Here is a 16,139-nt window from a genome sequence, read left to right on the forward strand (position 1 = left end):
GGTAGAGAGAGAGAGATAATGGTATTTGTGTATTTTATCTTTAATAATGAAAATAGATCAATTTAAATTTGTTGTAAAATACAGTATGTAGAAATACTTATACTCAGCCATGTATGGCTCAAAGATTAAAGGAATAGTAGCTATAACTTCAAAACACATAATTACATGAGGGTAAATAGCTCCTTAAATTAATAGCTCTAAACAGCAACGGTGACAACACACAGGAATGCACTGAAATGTTTTATTTTCATAAGCAAATTTCAATTTCAATGCTCTACATGAATGCAGAAAAAAATCTAGATAAATCTAGAAATTGGGAAATGTTTTCTTATGTGAACTCAGATTTTTGTTTTTCTCTGTTTGTGCAAATGATTTCCAGCAAATATCGCTCAGTTTGTACAGGATTCATGATTTTCATTTACAGCAGAAATCATATCCCACTTTAGCTCTTTACTGAGCTCAATTTTTACACGTGGTTCCATAAAAGCAGCACAAAAACCAGATGATTTAAAAAAAAAAATACTGCTATACTTAATTGTAAGGTGTGTTAATGAAACAGAAAATACACAGCGTCATATGTAAGAAGGGTTTAAAAGCATCCTTTAACTATACAGGCCAGAAATCAGAGGAAAAAAAGACTGATGTCCAGAGTAATAGAGAATACAATGCTGAGGTCAATGATGGTTGAAGATGTGGAGAATATATACACAGATTTACAATTATGAACATTTAAAAGAAGATAAATGCTAAAAAAAAAACAGTGCACTGTGGTAAAAGTCAAGAATCAAAGTAAATACAAATAATGCATCTCAAACTACAAGTAGTTAGTGATTCCACCCCCCCATAATTTACATTAAGGCCACAATGTTCAGGTGCACACTTGCCAGAGACCCTATAATTAGTGTAGTTATTCATTTAAAAAAGAAAATCAAGAAAACCAAACAATTATTGGTGACGTTTAAAGAACAGGTGTTTCTTCTGTGCACAAAATCTATTAATATATATCCGGCAGCTGGCTGTAGTTCCTGTCCCAATATCCCCCGGAGAAGAGCCAGTCCTGAGAACGGGTGTGGGGGTTTGGTCCCTGCTGAAACCACCTGAGAACAGAGCGGCAGCTGTAAGCTGAGAAGCTGTATGAAATCAAACTCATACAAAACATTGAAAAACTGTAATGAAGAGCAGGAATGCTTTATCTTCAGGATATGGATCATTATTTGGATGTTGACTGAGCAAACCTTAGCTCTAGTTTTTTTATAAAAGGATAACAGGGATTTGGAGGGAGGACAACTGTAATATTTGAGTAACTCCTTAAAGTGCCAGTGAGTGAAGCTGTGGTAAATGGAAAAGGGAAGGGTATTAAATATCTTCAAATAGGGATTCTACCATCAGCGGCTCTCCATCATACAGATAACATTCACACTGAGATATTAGGATGTTTTTGAGAACACGTGAGCACATAAAACACGTCATAGCTCTAACCTCGGACCAAGGGGAAGACTCCTTAGCATCAAAGCCAAGACGCAGCCGCGAAATGTAAAAAATGGAGATAAAACGAAGTTAAGCTGGAACAATGGAGAACAACACAGTGCAAAACAATACAAAGATATTTCCTGTTGGAAGAACGATCAGATGATTATGATATCCACACTGATGACATCTTTTCAGAATCATCTAGTTCCTTCTCACATAGACTGCCTGCATGAATGCCTGGTGAGAGAATGAGTGTTACCTGGTCTTCCACTCCTCGTCAGATTTAGAGCGGTTTTTACGAGCAGCTCTCTGCTTCTCCTCTAACCTCTTCTTTTTCTCGCTTGCGAGGTCTGCTTGAGACATCTCAGTTGAGTATTTGGGTCACAATAAGGAGGATTCGGCTAAAGTTTATTTAGTCATTACCGATGTCACCGTTCTCCATGGCCCTTATGTCCGGTCTGAGCCTGCAGTCGGTCTGCGGAATGACTCCCTCCATGTCCTTATTTAGCTCATTCAGCTGCATTGCGAAGGATGTGAAGCTATACATCTAGATTTAAGGAACCATTTCATGTTAAAACATGATATGTTATGGACTAATAGATGTTAGATTATGGAGGAATCTGTGAGACCTGGGTAGAGTTTGCTGGTCTGGGTGCAATTCTCCACAGCAGCTGGCTTCCAGGAATCACCTCCACGGTGTCTGCAGCAGGTGAGGGTACACCCTCCTGTTCCCCACTATTAGCCTAGGCAAGCAACAGAAATACTACACTGACAACAGAGCTCTCAGCGTGATGTAGAATGTACAGAACCACAAACTGTAATGTACTTAAGTGGTATTTTTAAGTGATAGGCCAACACAGAAGAGGTGTCAACAAAAATGTCAAACAAAATTTTGAAAAATGTGATGCACATTTGTACTCCCTCAGCCAACACTCTGTAGAAACACCTTTCACTGCAGTTTTGGCTGAAAGTCTTTTGAGGTAGTCTCTACCAGCGTTACACATTGAGAGCCTGAAAAACTTCCTATTCTTCTTTCAAAAGTAGCTCAAACTCAGATTTCAGCTACTTTTGAGCTACAGTTTAGGTCTGAACTGACAGGACCATTCATTCTATGACATAAATATGCTTTGATCTTAACTATTACAATGTAGCTCTAGCTGTATGTTTAGGGTCTTTGTCCTACTTCAAGAATGTTGCTGCTACTAACAGGCTTTCTTCAAAGTTTGCCCTACATTTAGCTCCATCCATCCTTCCATCAATGCGTACCGGCTTCCTTGTCTCTGCTAAAGAAAAGCAACTTCACAGCATGATGCTGCCACCACCGTGTTTTACTGAGGAGGGTGCTGTGCAGTGCTAGTTTTCTGCCACACATACTGTTTTGCATGTAGGCCAAAAAATATGTCTAATTTAACCAGAGCACTTTTACATGTTTGTTGTGTTCTCCAACTAGCTTGTGGCAAAATTGCATTTGAACTTTTGATGTTTTTTTTTCCTTGTCACTTTTCCATAGAGGCCAGTTTTGTGAACAGCACCACTAATAGTTGTCTTGTCAACTGAATCTCCTACCTGAGCTGCACATATCTGCATCTCCGCCAGAGTTACCATTTGAGCTACTTTTCTAATTATTGCTGTCCTTGCCCTGTCTGTCATTTTACAAAGTTTATTGGGGATAAATTACACACAGGAGAACATTATTTTTCAATTAGGTGATTTCTGAAAAAACTTAGTTGCACTGGATTTGATTTTGGGGAATCAGATTGGGGGACGGGAGAGTGTGGTTGGCTATTTACTTTTACAAAAATTATCATTTTTGTTTCACTTCACAGTTATGCACCACTTTCTTTTGTCACCACAGGTGAATATATTTCAGGAGTACATGTTTCAGAGTTTGAAGTGGCCACCAGCAATTAATCGAAAAATTTTTTTTCAACTTGTTTGAAATTACCTAGGTCCTGAAACTCCTCATTCATTCATCCACCGGTTTAGATATGCAGACGTATTACACACCACGCTATGAGCAGAGTTATCCGCACTCTTTTTTATGTCAATCAAAGCTTGAACATGGTTCATTTTCTCTTTCACACAGAAGAGAGGAAGCCACAACTCTACTCAACTCTTTTTAGCTTTGCGATTAACTTTATTTCACTGCTGAGTCCTGCTGAGTAATTCATACCGCTTTGCTGGCTTTCTTCTCCTCTGCTCCTTTTTTGTCGTTTTTCTTGTGAGCTTCAAAAACGGCCGGGTCGACAACGTACAGGCACTCAGTCCACTTCCCGTAGAGTGCACACAGCTTCTTTTTGCTGTGAACCACACATATAAACAGACAGACATGCACATGTCCTCAGGCACAAACACAACGTTGAAGATTTCAGTCAGTTTTGAGAGGAAATGGGAAAAAAAACAAAGTATCAAAATTCAATAAAAGGGCTTTGATAAGTAAAAAGTTTCTGGAAATTTTAGCTTAAAAGAAGTTAACCAGACTGTTCTGAGATTTGACTTTTGTGTTGCTTCTCTGCACATCTTCTGCTATGTGCTTATTTTATTTCGAACGTGTAAACGTCTTTATTGGGCCAGAGCATCACAGCTGTGGATATTTTGAGCACAGCTTCATTTTGGACCAGCGCAAAAACAGCAGTTGGTGTCTTTTTGGAAAAAAGCTCTGAGCGCTTTAAACTGGTATTGGGATTAATGCTTGTATACATGGTCCCTGTTAAATAAACTAAATAAACAAACTAAATACTAGGCCACATTTTATAAAACTTAAAGGTGGAGAATGGGTAAGGGAATTATCTTTGTTATAAATTTGAATTTACTCATGACATTAGACAGCTTCAGAGTTGTAGGTCACATTTAGGCCGCATTGCAAAAACAGAGCTTAAAGTTACTTGAAGCCAGTCAGTCAGTCATTTTCTACCGCTTATTCCATAGTGGGTCGCGGGGGAGCTGGTGCCTATCTCCAGCAGTCTATGGGCGAGAGGCGGGGTACACCCTGGACAGGTCGCCAGTCCATCACAGGGCAACACACACAAACAACCATGCACACACTCATTCATACACCTAAGGGCAATTTAGAGAGACCAATTAACCTAACAGGCATCCTATTAAATCTTATTTGCACTGCAATACTTTTGCAAATGCAAGAATGCAAACTATCAGGCATTACTGAATGAATTAGCAATTTGAAAATGGATACAGTCCATGTGACAGAGAGAAAAACAATTATTTCCCAGATACTCAAGATTATGTTGCAATTAGCAGAATGCATTTAAAGTGTTTTAAATGTTACATTCAAAAAAGAAAAAAGAAAAAAAAGAGTGAGTTTAGACAAAACAAATAAACAAGCAATAACATTTAAAAACTTTTTCAGCTGTGCTGTGCTTGATGTACCTTTTATCAAGAATGTAACCTTCAACTTTGTGCAGTTCCTTTCCAAAAAGTCCACATGGTTTGAAATTGAGACAGCACTTTTCCCCAGTTCTGAGTAGAAAAAAATGTAATAAAACATGATGTAATTATTTTCAGTCTTTGCTAGCTGACTCCCATGCATCTTTATTAAAGTCAAATCAAGTCAATATTTATAAGAGCAAATAAAAGAGGGACAAATGACAGTTAAATCAGGACTTTTCAATTTTCTGTGCCAGAAAATGCATTGAAAAAAAATAAATAATAAAAAATAAAAATAATTTCCACAGAAAGGATTCTTGGCTTAGGGCTTCTATGTTTAGTAGCGTTTCTTTCAAGCCCAACGTTATTGACAAAGCTGTTCCTTCAATTGATTTGGTGCACACTCTTTTTTGTTTTAATAGAAAATACTCCCGCCTCAATTCTTCTGTGTATAGCTGTGTCTCTTTCCTGGATGAAGCCAGTAACTGAGCTACTGACACTTACTATATGCACTCGCTTTGTTTTTCTTTCTCATGGATAGCACTTCTGGTCCAGTGTTTGTGTTGAGCTATGTCTCTTTCATGGACAAGGTCATCAACAAAGTTATTTCTTCCATTAACCTGCCTACTCACCTATTTTTCCTTTCCTATAGAGAGTACTCCAGGCTCAATCCTTTTGTGTTTAGCCATGTTTCTTTTCTGGGTCAAGCCATTAACAAGGCTACTGGTGCCATGAACGTATTGTTCTCTGTTTAGTATTATTTTATATTGAAAGCACTCCTTGCCCAAGTGACTGTGTCTATTTCTGCCCTTGACTATATATACTCTTTGTTTTCCTTTCCCACTGAAAGTACTTAAAGTCTAGTGCTTATGTGTTTAGCCGTGCCTCTTCCATGGATGCTATTGCTTCTATAAACTTTGTTAACTCTTATGTTTTTATTCCTATGAAAGGTACTTCTGGCTGGGCTTCCTTAAACAGATAGCTTTTAGCCATTTCAACTTAATAATCAACTGATTTTGACCTTACTGTTATATAACCTGAAGTGAGATGAACTCTATATAATTGAAAATGATTGCACTGCAATAAAACGGATTGATTTTAATCGAATTTAGGCCGAATTGGATTATATGTAATGGAGTATGTTCTGTAAATTGCATTGTAATGACACTAGTAGTGAACAGGTGCTACATAAATAAACTGAACTGAAACTGAATTGAATTACTAGCTATGTTGCCCCCTGCCTCATAAGTTCTTTTAATGTGATCTGCTGTCCATCGCTGCTACAATGATGGTAAAATTCCCTGCAGAATTTGGCAACCTTTTTTTTATTTCTCAATGCAATTAGGGATTTGTCCCCATCTCTGAAAAGACAAAGTCCTTGTGCAACTTCCTTTGAGAATAACTGACTGGGCTTTGTCTTAATTGTTGGAAACTCTACATCTGCCTAAAAAGCAATGATGAAATATGCAACACACCTCCTCACTTTATTGTTTAGGATTTAAATTTCAATGTGATGTGGCATAATAAGAAATGATTTAGTTCTTAAGAGCAAGAAGCTGTTTTCCATTTAATCGTGGTGCTGCAAATACATATTCATCAGTCAGCCATAACATTATGACTACTTGCCTAATATTGAGTCGGTCTCTCTGACCAGCTGGGGCATTATTGAGGAAACAGTAGGGGGTAGTCTGCTGTTCAGGCTCCCTTCAATCAGATTCCATCAGACAGGCATCTGTTGGAGTTTGGAAGCTAGTTAAACACCTCAGACTCGTTGCTTTCCAAAGATGCTTGAGCTGGAAGCACAGCTGTCTTTCTGTGGCTGCTTTTTTTAAGGAAATGCTGCCATGTACGTATGGGCAAAAATGCTCATTTGGGCAGCAAAAGGCAAAGAAAAATCCAGGCGAATGCCAGGAGGGGAGTTTCTACAGCAAAACATTGTACTATAACATGATGCAACAGTACTTAAATAGTCATAATGTTATGGCTGCTCTGTGTATGGTAAAACATGGGTATTTTAATAATTTCTTTGTTTTAGTATATGTCCACAAATGGGGAAAAACATCTATGGATCTGACCTGTGGTTGATCACCTCCACATTTCCATACTGCTCAATCCACAGCTGACCCACAATGATGTTGTGAACACAACAGGTAGGATTTGTCCATGTATAGGCTTCATTGTGCCTGCAGGAAAAAAAAAAAAAAAGTTTTAATGTCCAAGGCACAGAAGCAAACATGGCTGCATAGGTTTCATTTGCTCTTACTTGGGCAGCTCCAGTGTGATGATGCCTTTTGGCTCAGCTTCCACACTCTTGCCCCAGAACTTAAGTTTGGGGTAGATGGACCCATGAAAGACAAAGTCCTGCTTCAGACCTTCGGCATGGAAGGCGCTGACAGGAGGATGGTGGCTCACCTGCTCCGATATGAGCCTGAACCCCAGATCATCTCTGGGTAAAATACAAAGATAAAGTTGCAGGTCGCATACTGCTTAGATTTATTAGGAAAAGGATGTAAAAATATTATGAGAAGTAAGCTGGTGGTCAGACATTTGCATATACTCATCATCCACATTAATATCTTTTTAAGTTTTGGCTTTTTCTTTATCAATGCAGGTTCAACATTATACATAAAGGTCCAAATGTTTGTGCTAATATTTGGTTAATGGTCCCTCAGATAGTTGGTGAAAAACCATAAACAAAGTCCTGGCATAACTCTGTCTGGATACGTCACCACTCTTCTTATCAGAAATGGCAGAGCTAAATTAATTGTTTTCCTTGCACAGACCACCTTAGTAAGCATAGTTAACAGATTTCCAATGCGGTTGTTGTTGGAGACCTCCTCAGCCTGCAGTTTAGATATGTGTTCGGGATCATTGACATTGTTAGGTTTTTAAAAGAACAAAGTCTCAACCATCTAGTTGCTAATTTCAGGTGAAGCGGAACATTTGGGATGTCGTCTTTCTCATCCTCATTGCACTATTCACTTTGTGTGACGCACCAGTATGACTAGGGGTTTAACAGAACCTTAGTATGATGCAACTACCCCCATGATTGATAGTTGGTACAGTGCTATACAATTTTGAAGCCCTACTTTTAGTCTTCCAAAAATACATCTTATTGTTTTCTCTCCATTTGGCATCTGGCTAAACCAGCAGCACTCTGAAGACTGGAGGCGCTAATTTTGGTGCAGGGACTTTATTTTTGTTTGGCACCTTCCTATTCCACATTAATGTAAAACACACTTCACTGTCGACAGTCACACTGGTGTTTGGAGATCTTATTAGTGTCTTGGTTCATGTTTGTATCTAAACATCCAAAACCAACCTCTTTTGATCAGGGATGACAGTGACCCTAAACACATATCAAAATTGGTTTAAGAATGTATAAAGCAGGCTGACATTAAGCTTCTGGAAGGGTCCCAGATAATGCTTAAAACTGGGTCCTCGACAAGAAATCAATACATTTAAATAAGGTATCATTTGAGAAAAGAGGAGCAGTCAAATATTTAGCCAGAATTATGACAGAAGCTTGTTGACGGCAAAAAAAAAAGCATCTGGTTTCTTTGGAACTTAATAAGGGACTTTTATTCAAATATTGTGGGGGCTGTATGTATATTTATGTAAAGCCTGTATGCAAAACTTAAGTATGCATCTAGTTATCTTTTGAAAACACACTTAAGTTTGTTATATAATCATTCCAACCTGAAAAAAAATGGTTCAAATACATCATTCAAAGCCCAAAGATAGATGATCAGTGTACTGTAAAATTCTGACCAGTACTGTAAAATATGATGTGCAAAAGGTTTGGCACATGAAAACTAAAACATAAAGTGTCTAAAAACTTCTAAAATCAGTATCAGTGTGGAGCAATGTGCTGTTATTCCACCCACCTGACCAGCTCATAGGTTTCTCCCAGGAGAGGGTTGAAGGGTTTACCCGTCCGCTCCCACTGGGAGGCCACAGCGGACACGGCAAACGCAGCCACGCACTGCAGCAGATAAACACATGAAAACACTGAATTAACACATTAACCTATAAAGCAAAAGCTTGGCTCATTAAATAGAACATAATTGAGGATTGGAAAGCAATTTGTGCATTCTAACTCAAGGATGTTTCAAATCGTTGCACCTTCATCCTCTCAATAGATTCAGAAGATGCATTGGCCTGATGGATGAGGTACGTGTGCTCCATGTACTCCGTTAAACGCTGCAAGAAGCTGAGTGGCTCGTTGAAAATAACTGGCATTGTGATCTTTGAGAGCTCCTGAAAGAAACATGGGGAGTGCAAGGTTTCATTACAAAGATTCATGGTAATTCTTAGAAAATGAAATATTCATGCTGTGTTTTCAAAAGATTTGAGATACATCTGATTAAACGTCCAGTAGTAAGCATGTTGTTTTGGACAAAAGGCTTTATCTATGTTCCAATGGGGTAACAAACAGAAGGCTTAAAAAAACAAAACTATACCCTGTGACTAACAGATCAAAATGATTTATGGGATTTTTACAATCCATGCTGGGAGTATAGAGCCCTGAACTCTTCTTAAATTTAATCTGGAATCACAGTGAAACCTAAAAAACACTAAATATACTGTCTAGATATAAATAAAAATGCTAATAAACAGGAATTTGTTGCCATTTCAACAAGGTGCATTTCCACACCTATTAAATAAGTCCTTTTTGGGCACTTCTCTAATCGTGATAAACTAATCATGTTTTCCCTTGATTTCCCTAGTATAAATTTCAGTATTAGTTTTAAAAACCCTTCTTTAATTCTGATTTTCATAAGTCTGAATAGCAAAGAACAGAATGTACTAGGAATCTTTCATTAATTTATTTCGCCAAATATAATTATCTCATTACACAAAATGCAGCACTTTACCAATAGGTTTAAAGAGGCATCAGATGATATAAAAACTATTTAAAAGCTTATTAGGCAGCTTCTGAATAAGAAAGAAGGAGCAGATAGTTTTCCATCAAAGTTTTATGATGAAACTGGAGAACACTCACAACCGTCTGATATTGCTAACACTTTAAATATTTTTTTTAACCACTATCAGAAAGTGTAGACTCTGCTGATGGAACTGTGACTAATTTTCTGCTTGTCAGTTCATATTCTCTTCCAAATGTTGACACGACAGTGAAATATGTCAGAGTATTCCTGATTTAAAACATTCTGCAGCTGGTCATGATGGCATGAATTTCTGTCTAAATAAAATATTTGGTACTTTAGCGATCAAACTGTGATCGCTTTGATTGTTCTGTTTTCTAAATTACTAGATATTGGAATGTTATCTAATGATCTTAAAATAGTTCAAGTAGATCTTATTTTTTAAATCTGGAGATTTCAAATTATGTCATAATTGTTGTCCCATTTTTGACCTTTATGTTTTTAAAAGATTCAGGAGAAGCTAGTTTAAAGCCAAATGATTGTCAGGAACAGAATATATTGTACAAACATCGATATTGTTTTATAAAAAATTACTCCAGGGCTGTGCTTTAGTTGGTTGAGAAAATTCATTCAGCAATAAGTAATGAATATGCTGTAGAAAATCTTCTAGATATATGTACAATATTTGATAATGTTAATCATAATATTTTACTTAAACTTACTTTACAGCTTTGATGGAAATATTTACAAGTTGCTTTTTTAGTTCTCCCAACAACCAACATCAGCTTGTTCAGATCAAAGGACTAACTATGACCTTCTACAGTAAGATGCGGAGTGCTTCAGGGATCTTTTTTAAGACTACTTTTATTTCTTATGTATAGATATAGTTATATATCTATATATATCTGACAAATCAGAGCAGCTAATTTGTCAGCTGCTCTTACTTTCCTGTGTTTTTTTGCTAATATGTTTTGTCTAACCCTTGAATGGCCTGAAACATCAATTGTCTTAAGTTTACGATGCTGTTCTGAAGATGATTGCTTGTAGCTGTGGAGATAAATTGTCATACTCCGTTTTACAGAGAGGGGAGGGAGTACCACTATAAACTGCTCTGGCAACAAAACAGCAAAAACAACAATTCACAGTAGTCATACGGCTGCATAAGATCATGTGACTTCCTTGTGCCAGAGACATTTCCTGTTTGCACTTACAACTGATGATGGTGTGTGGATGAACACTGAAACATTTTGAATACTGTCCAGTTTTTTAAACTAAACCTTTTCAAAAAGCTCACCACTACCTGGATGACTAAGTAAAACTTTATAGACACACTGTGGAATTGCGTGAGAACAAATTTATCTGTTGCTGTGGAGAGTATGCATTAGCTTTCTCCTCTCCTCTCCTCTCCTCTCCTCTCCTCTCCTCTCCTCTCCTCTCCTCTCCTCTCCTCTCCTCTCCTCTCCTCTCCTCTCCTCTCCTCGACTCGAAAACAGGCTATAACCTTTTTAGCTCCACATTATGTGGTAGCATGTAAAGAGTTAATTTATTATAATGCACACCGTGCCACTAAAAGGTCAGCTAGCAGCTTTATTATGGCCACATCATGATTTTTGTGTTGACGTTCATATGGAAAATTGTTATTTTTGTTTATAAGTGGTGTTTAAACAGATTTATCAAAAGATAGTTCTGTCAGCAGACAGCATGAAAAAAAGATAAGGGCAGGTTTTCTTTTCCTCTGAATGAAGCGTGGGTTTTAGATTTTCAAGCATTTTCATATAAGTAGTGTCATGGCCCTTTTTCAGACCGAAGCGCTGACTTTTAATTTGAACAGATTACACGCCTGCACCATGTAATGCAAAGTGAAGAGGTTGTGCTTATCATTGAAGGGAGGGTGGAGCTGAAACTGAAAGTAGCAATGGTAGTAGAGCAGAGATAAGACAGCTAAAGTTCAGTGCATAGCTCAGATGAGCTGCATTTGGGGAATTTCTTCATTTTTTTATTTTTGCCAAATCTTTCCATTTTAAAGTTTGAGTTTGAGCATCTTTTTCATGATCATAAAAACAAATTTTGGAGAAACCAAAAATATTATAGCCATATGGCAATTATGCATCATTGAAATAATTACTGTATTTTCTCTTTTTTAAAATATTTTTGTCAATTAAAGGCATTTATCATAAGCAGCGGTCATAGCCACAAAGGTTTAACTATTTTCATAAAGTGCTGAGCAGAAGATCGTTTTTCACCTTTTGTCGTATGGCCTGAAAATTCAGTGCATCATATTTAGTAGTTTATCATTGTAGCTACGTTACAATCAATAAAGATGAAAGTCATTTATTTAGCTGAGATTTACATTTAAATAGAACTATGTTAGGAGTCACAAAATATATTTTAGAACCATTGATTGGCCACCAACGCCGCGCCCTTTGCTGGTGAATTTAAAGGAAAAACAAAACTCATAGAAAACTGCACAGGATACAAATTCCGTGTTATAAATTCAATGTCTAAAAAAAAAAAGTATGATTGTAATGAAACAATATTTCTTCCATAACAATAAAATATTCTATTCTATTGGGTTAAATACGTCAATATACATGGTAAGATAAGTAACAGTGTCACAATAACTTTACAGCTGTATATAATATTATAATATTATTATGATAAATAGGATTTATCCTCTTGGTTCGATCTTCTATTTACCTACAAAATAAACATATACTTGCACTAAAGCAGCAGTCTGGCTGCCATCTGTATGGCTCGAGATAGTCAAAACAACATCTGAGCTTAATGCTTACCATTCCAATGCAGTTCCTCAGAATACTCCAAATGCTGAAATCATTTCTCGAGAACATTGGTGCAGGTAAGCTCGCCCTGAAAAAATTGCTTGCATAATTATATGTCCTCTACAAGGAGTGTTTAACTGATTTGCTTTGTGAAAGTGCTTTAAAAGCCAGTGCATGTCACAAGAGCCAATGTCTCAGGCATATAATAGTTGCAGGTGTTATCTCAAGTGGATATATTCGAAATATAAGGCATGAGTTGCACTAAAATAAGCAATATAGCAACAAAATCCAGACAAGCAAACGTCACAAAAAATCCAAAGGTAATAGTTGTGTTGGAATAATTCATTTGTAGCACTTAGTTCTCATAAGACACATATGAGTGCAAGTGCGCTTAGTATGCAAGTAAAATAAAAACAGAGGTTAATATTGTAAATTTAAAGGACACCTAAATCTTGTGGACTACTGAGGGATCAGCGAACATGGGATCATACTCCCACCAGATTGTTGCATTACATTGTGACCTTATCAATATTTAACATTGTGACACGGAGCTAGGCCCGCTCAATACAACCTTTCCCCATGGCTTTACCAGACAGGTTCTCACTCTAAATTATTCATACTATGAAGTGGAAAGACCTGAGGGAGGATAAGGGTGAAAAAGATCAGGGAAAGAACCAACCAACCTCTCAGAGCAAGTAGAGTATCTGCAACAATACCAGACTTATAAAAGATAAATGGCCCCTTTGCTGAATTTGTTCGTCTTTAAGCCAGAGATGAAAGGCGCAGGGGAGTGCGGCCAATTTGGGAAACTGTGGGGGCATATTGCACTTCTGACCTGTGCTTTGTTATCCCGTTGGGCTGAGTCTCATCTCTGTCTCCATGGTGATCCTCCTGCAACATGCTGGTGGGGGGGCTGCTGCACGAGTTGCTTAACATGACAGAGCCTTCGTCCTCCTCCTCGTCCTCTTCAAAGGAATTGCTGGCCACCGTCTCAAAGCCACTCAGGGAGAGCTCAGAGCCTGACTCTGATAGAGACGAGGACACATGGTGATGATTCACAGTGTTCACAGAGGGGGCTTTAGAGGCTGATGGAGCCTACTTTAATTAATAGAGGGAAAATTGTGTTTTTTTTTTAAGTCTGATTGACAAACTAGTGCAAACAGAGTAGTTTAAAAATCATAAAACGTTTAGAATCTGTTGAAATTTTGACGTATATGTAAGCAAGACTATATACACTTTATAATATATTAATGGCTTGGTCAAGGCAAGTTTGCACATAGTAATGAAGCAATTACTTTGTTGCTTATTTAATTGTTGATTATTTAAATGGTAAATGGTGTCCATTCATTACCTCCATAATGCTTTTCTATTTATTGCTCCCAGTGGCAGATTTTAAAATAGGTGAGATGGCTTACTTACAAAAAAGGCCTGTCAGCTGCACCCAAATAAGTTTTCTAACTGTATTTTGTATGTACATTCTGTTTTTTAAAGAATGGGTTTCATTGTGGGAGTATATTTCTTGGTTAGAGTTAGGGGCCAAATAATGTAATTCATGCATGAACGCCCACTACTTGCTCACACACCCTAGCTCCTTGGTGCTAGACCATCACTTCACAAACACAAATCCCAAATTGCGGATTACTTTTTCTGTTCGTCGGAAACAAGTCAATCCGCTGAGCTCACAAGCCGAGTGCACTTTCAGATAGTGCAGCTGGAATTACAGAACTAAAGGGGCGTGGCTTACAACTCACAACATTCTCCTTCATTCAGCCTGTGAGAGAGTGAGACTTAAATCAGACAACAGGAAGGCTGAACAGAGTACAGCAAAGTTGTTCAGTCTAGTTGCTCAGAGTTTTTAACATATGTCTCTCATAGAACATGCTGGATGTGAAAATGTTGGGAGTTTTGGTAATCTCAAAGTGAAGGTTCAGGACTGCATTTGCTAGACAACACAGAAACTACGGTTTCAGTAATGTTGGTCGTGCTACTACAATAATCACTGATATAAGATGCTAATTTAAAATGTCACAGAATCAGTTTGTGACGAATCTCTCATACACAGTGTAACTTCAACTCTGATCCTACTATAAAAAATTAATGATCGCTCGTGGCAGAAGGGCTAGAAAAAATATTTTTAATGGTATTCCGATACTGGAAATGGCCAAAAATGTTTTTTCAAATGTTAAAAAAAATAAATTACACACAACACTTTTCACAAAATGCCCCAAATTCTGATAACTCGAATAACTGGAATAGGAGTACCTGCAGGGGTCTACTCTTTTCTAATTCATCTGAAGAGTTATTTCAGCACATTTTAATGCAAAACCAACAAAAAGCCTTTTTAAAGTCATAGGAGTCTGTTTGTTTTGCCCAAAGCCAATTGTACCTGTACCTGAGCCATAATAATTTTCTTTTCTAAATTCAGTCAATTGAAAATTAAAGGTAAGAAACAGCTGAAGTGAACACGAAGCAGACAAAAAGATCACAAATGGTGCAGACGATAAAATCAAAATCATAGAAGCATGAAAATGTTAATTTTATCCTGCTTTCTCACACATAAATAACCGGATTATTTTACACAAAATTATTAAGGTCAGTTTAGATATTAACAGTGATCCAATAATGTTGTAATAATGATAGGCCAAATTGTGAAAAGGTCTAATCAAGAAAACAATATTAACTTAATTTGGTCTTAAGCCTTATTATTATTAAAATATATCAAAATATCCATGTTTTCTGAAATGAATACAAATCTCTAGTACAGATCACTAAACTGCGAAGCCTCCACACTCCTTCATCTATAAAACTGATTACAGTAGGTGTCATTATAATTTCCAAGAATTACATCAAATGCTTCAATGGATAGATATTATTCAAACTAATGCAAACTAATACATGTTGAGCAAAAGTCATCATGCATCAGTCAAACCTGTAATTTTAACAAAACCAGGCAACACTTCAGTCTCAAACATACCAAAGGAATTCACTGGCAGCAGTATTCCAGTGTCCCACAGGTGAATGAGAGTGCAGCGAGCGTGAATGGCGGCCTGTCACAGAATCCCCTCCACGTCCCAAGAGTGTTCGATAACTTGTCAACTCACCAGACATGGCGTCGTGGAACTCATCCTCGCTGAGGGCGCTGCGCGGTGACGATCCCTTGACGACGGATTGCTCAAGTTCGTGGTGCTCCGTGGCGAGAGTCTGCAGGGCTTCGGAGAGGATCTTGTTCTTCTCCACCTCCTGCTCCAATTTCACACTGCGCACCTGAGCTCGCCACACACATAGGCAAAACACACACATATACACAGACAAACGGGGACAGGTTAATCACTGACAGAAAGACTAAAAAAGACTCTGTTTTGCACTTTTAATAACTGCTGATGTGGTGCTGTTATGGTGATGCAAAAGTTAATAGTCAATGTCAACCTTACAACAAACTAGTTGCACCCAAGTGATACACAGCAAGAACAAAACAATTGATAGGAGAGGTGAAAAAGACACGTAAAGACATTAATAAAATAATTCATATGTTTATAAAGAAATAAAAATTATGTAAAATACAAATAGTTAAGATATCAAGCTCTATTTAATTCCAATTTCATTCTCAATGCAAACAGAA

General features: G+C 37.4%; 1 protein-coding gene across 3 annotated transcripts in view; it reads right to left on the reverse strand.

Annotated features, from left to right (window-relative positions):
* Positions 1-227: 227 nt before the first annotated feature.
* Positions 228-16,139, reverse strand: part of osbpl1a (oxysterol binding protein-like 1A) — a 46,315-nt gene continuing 30,403 nt past the window's right edge. For 2 of the 3 annotated variants that reach the window (XM_047375323.1, XM_047375325.1), the window contains 14 exons: positions 15,622-15,784; positions 13,356-13,545; positions 12,533-12,608; positions 8,980-9,114; positions 8,742-8,839; positions 7,118-7,300; positions 6,930-7,037; positions 4,858-4,947; positions 3,644-3,770; positions 2,100-2,213; positions 1,894-2,017; positions 1,730-1,820; positions 1,480-1,500; positions 228-1,097 (listed from right to left, as the gene is read on the reverse strand). In XM_047375323.1, coding sequence (XP_047231279.1) covers positions 995-1,097; positions 1,480-1,500; positions 1,730-1,820; positions 1,894-2,017; positions 2,100-2,213; positions 3,644-3,770; positions 4,858-4,947; positions 6,930-7,037; positions 7,118-7,300; positions 8,742-8,839; positions 8,980-9,114; positions 12,533-12,608; positions 13,356-13,545; positions 15,622-15,784 — 1,623 coding nt within the window. In that variant the 3' untranslated portion in view covers positions 228-994. The remainder of the gene's footprint in view (positions 1,098-1,479; positions 1,501-1,729; positions 1,821-1,893; positions 2,018-2,099; positions 2,214-3,643; positions 3,771-4,857; positions 4,948-6,929; positions 7,038-7,117; positions 7,301-8,741; positions 8,840-8,979; positions 9,115-12,532; positions 12,609-13,355; positions 13,546-15,621; positions 15,785-16,139) is intronic. The other variant, XM_047375324.1, reaches the window with a different exon arrangement.

This window comes from Girardinichthys multiradiatus, chromosome 9 (genome assembly GCF_021462225.1).
Source record: "Girardinichthys multiradiatus isolate DD_20200921_A chromosome 9, DD_fGirMul_XY1, whole genome shotgun sequence".
In the NCBI taxonomy this organism is placed as follows: Eukaryota; Metazoa; Chordata; class Actinopteri; order Cyprinodontiformes; family Goodeidae; genus Girardinichthys; species Girardinichthys multiradiatus.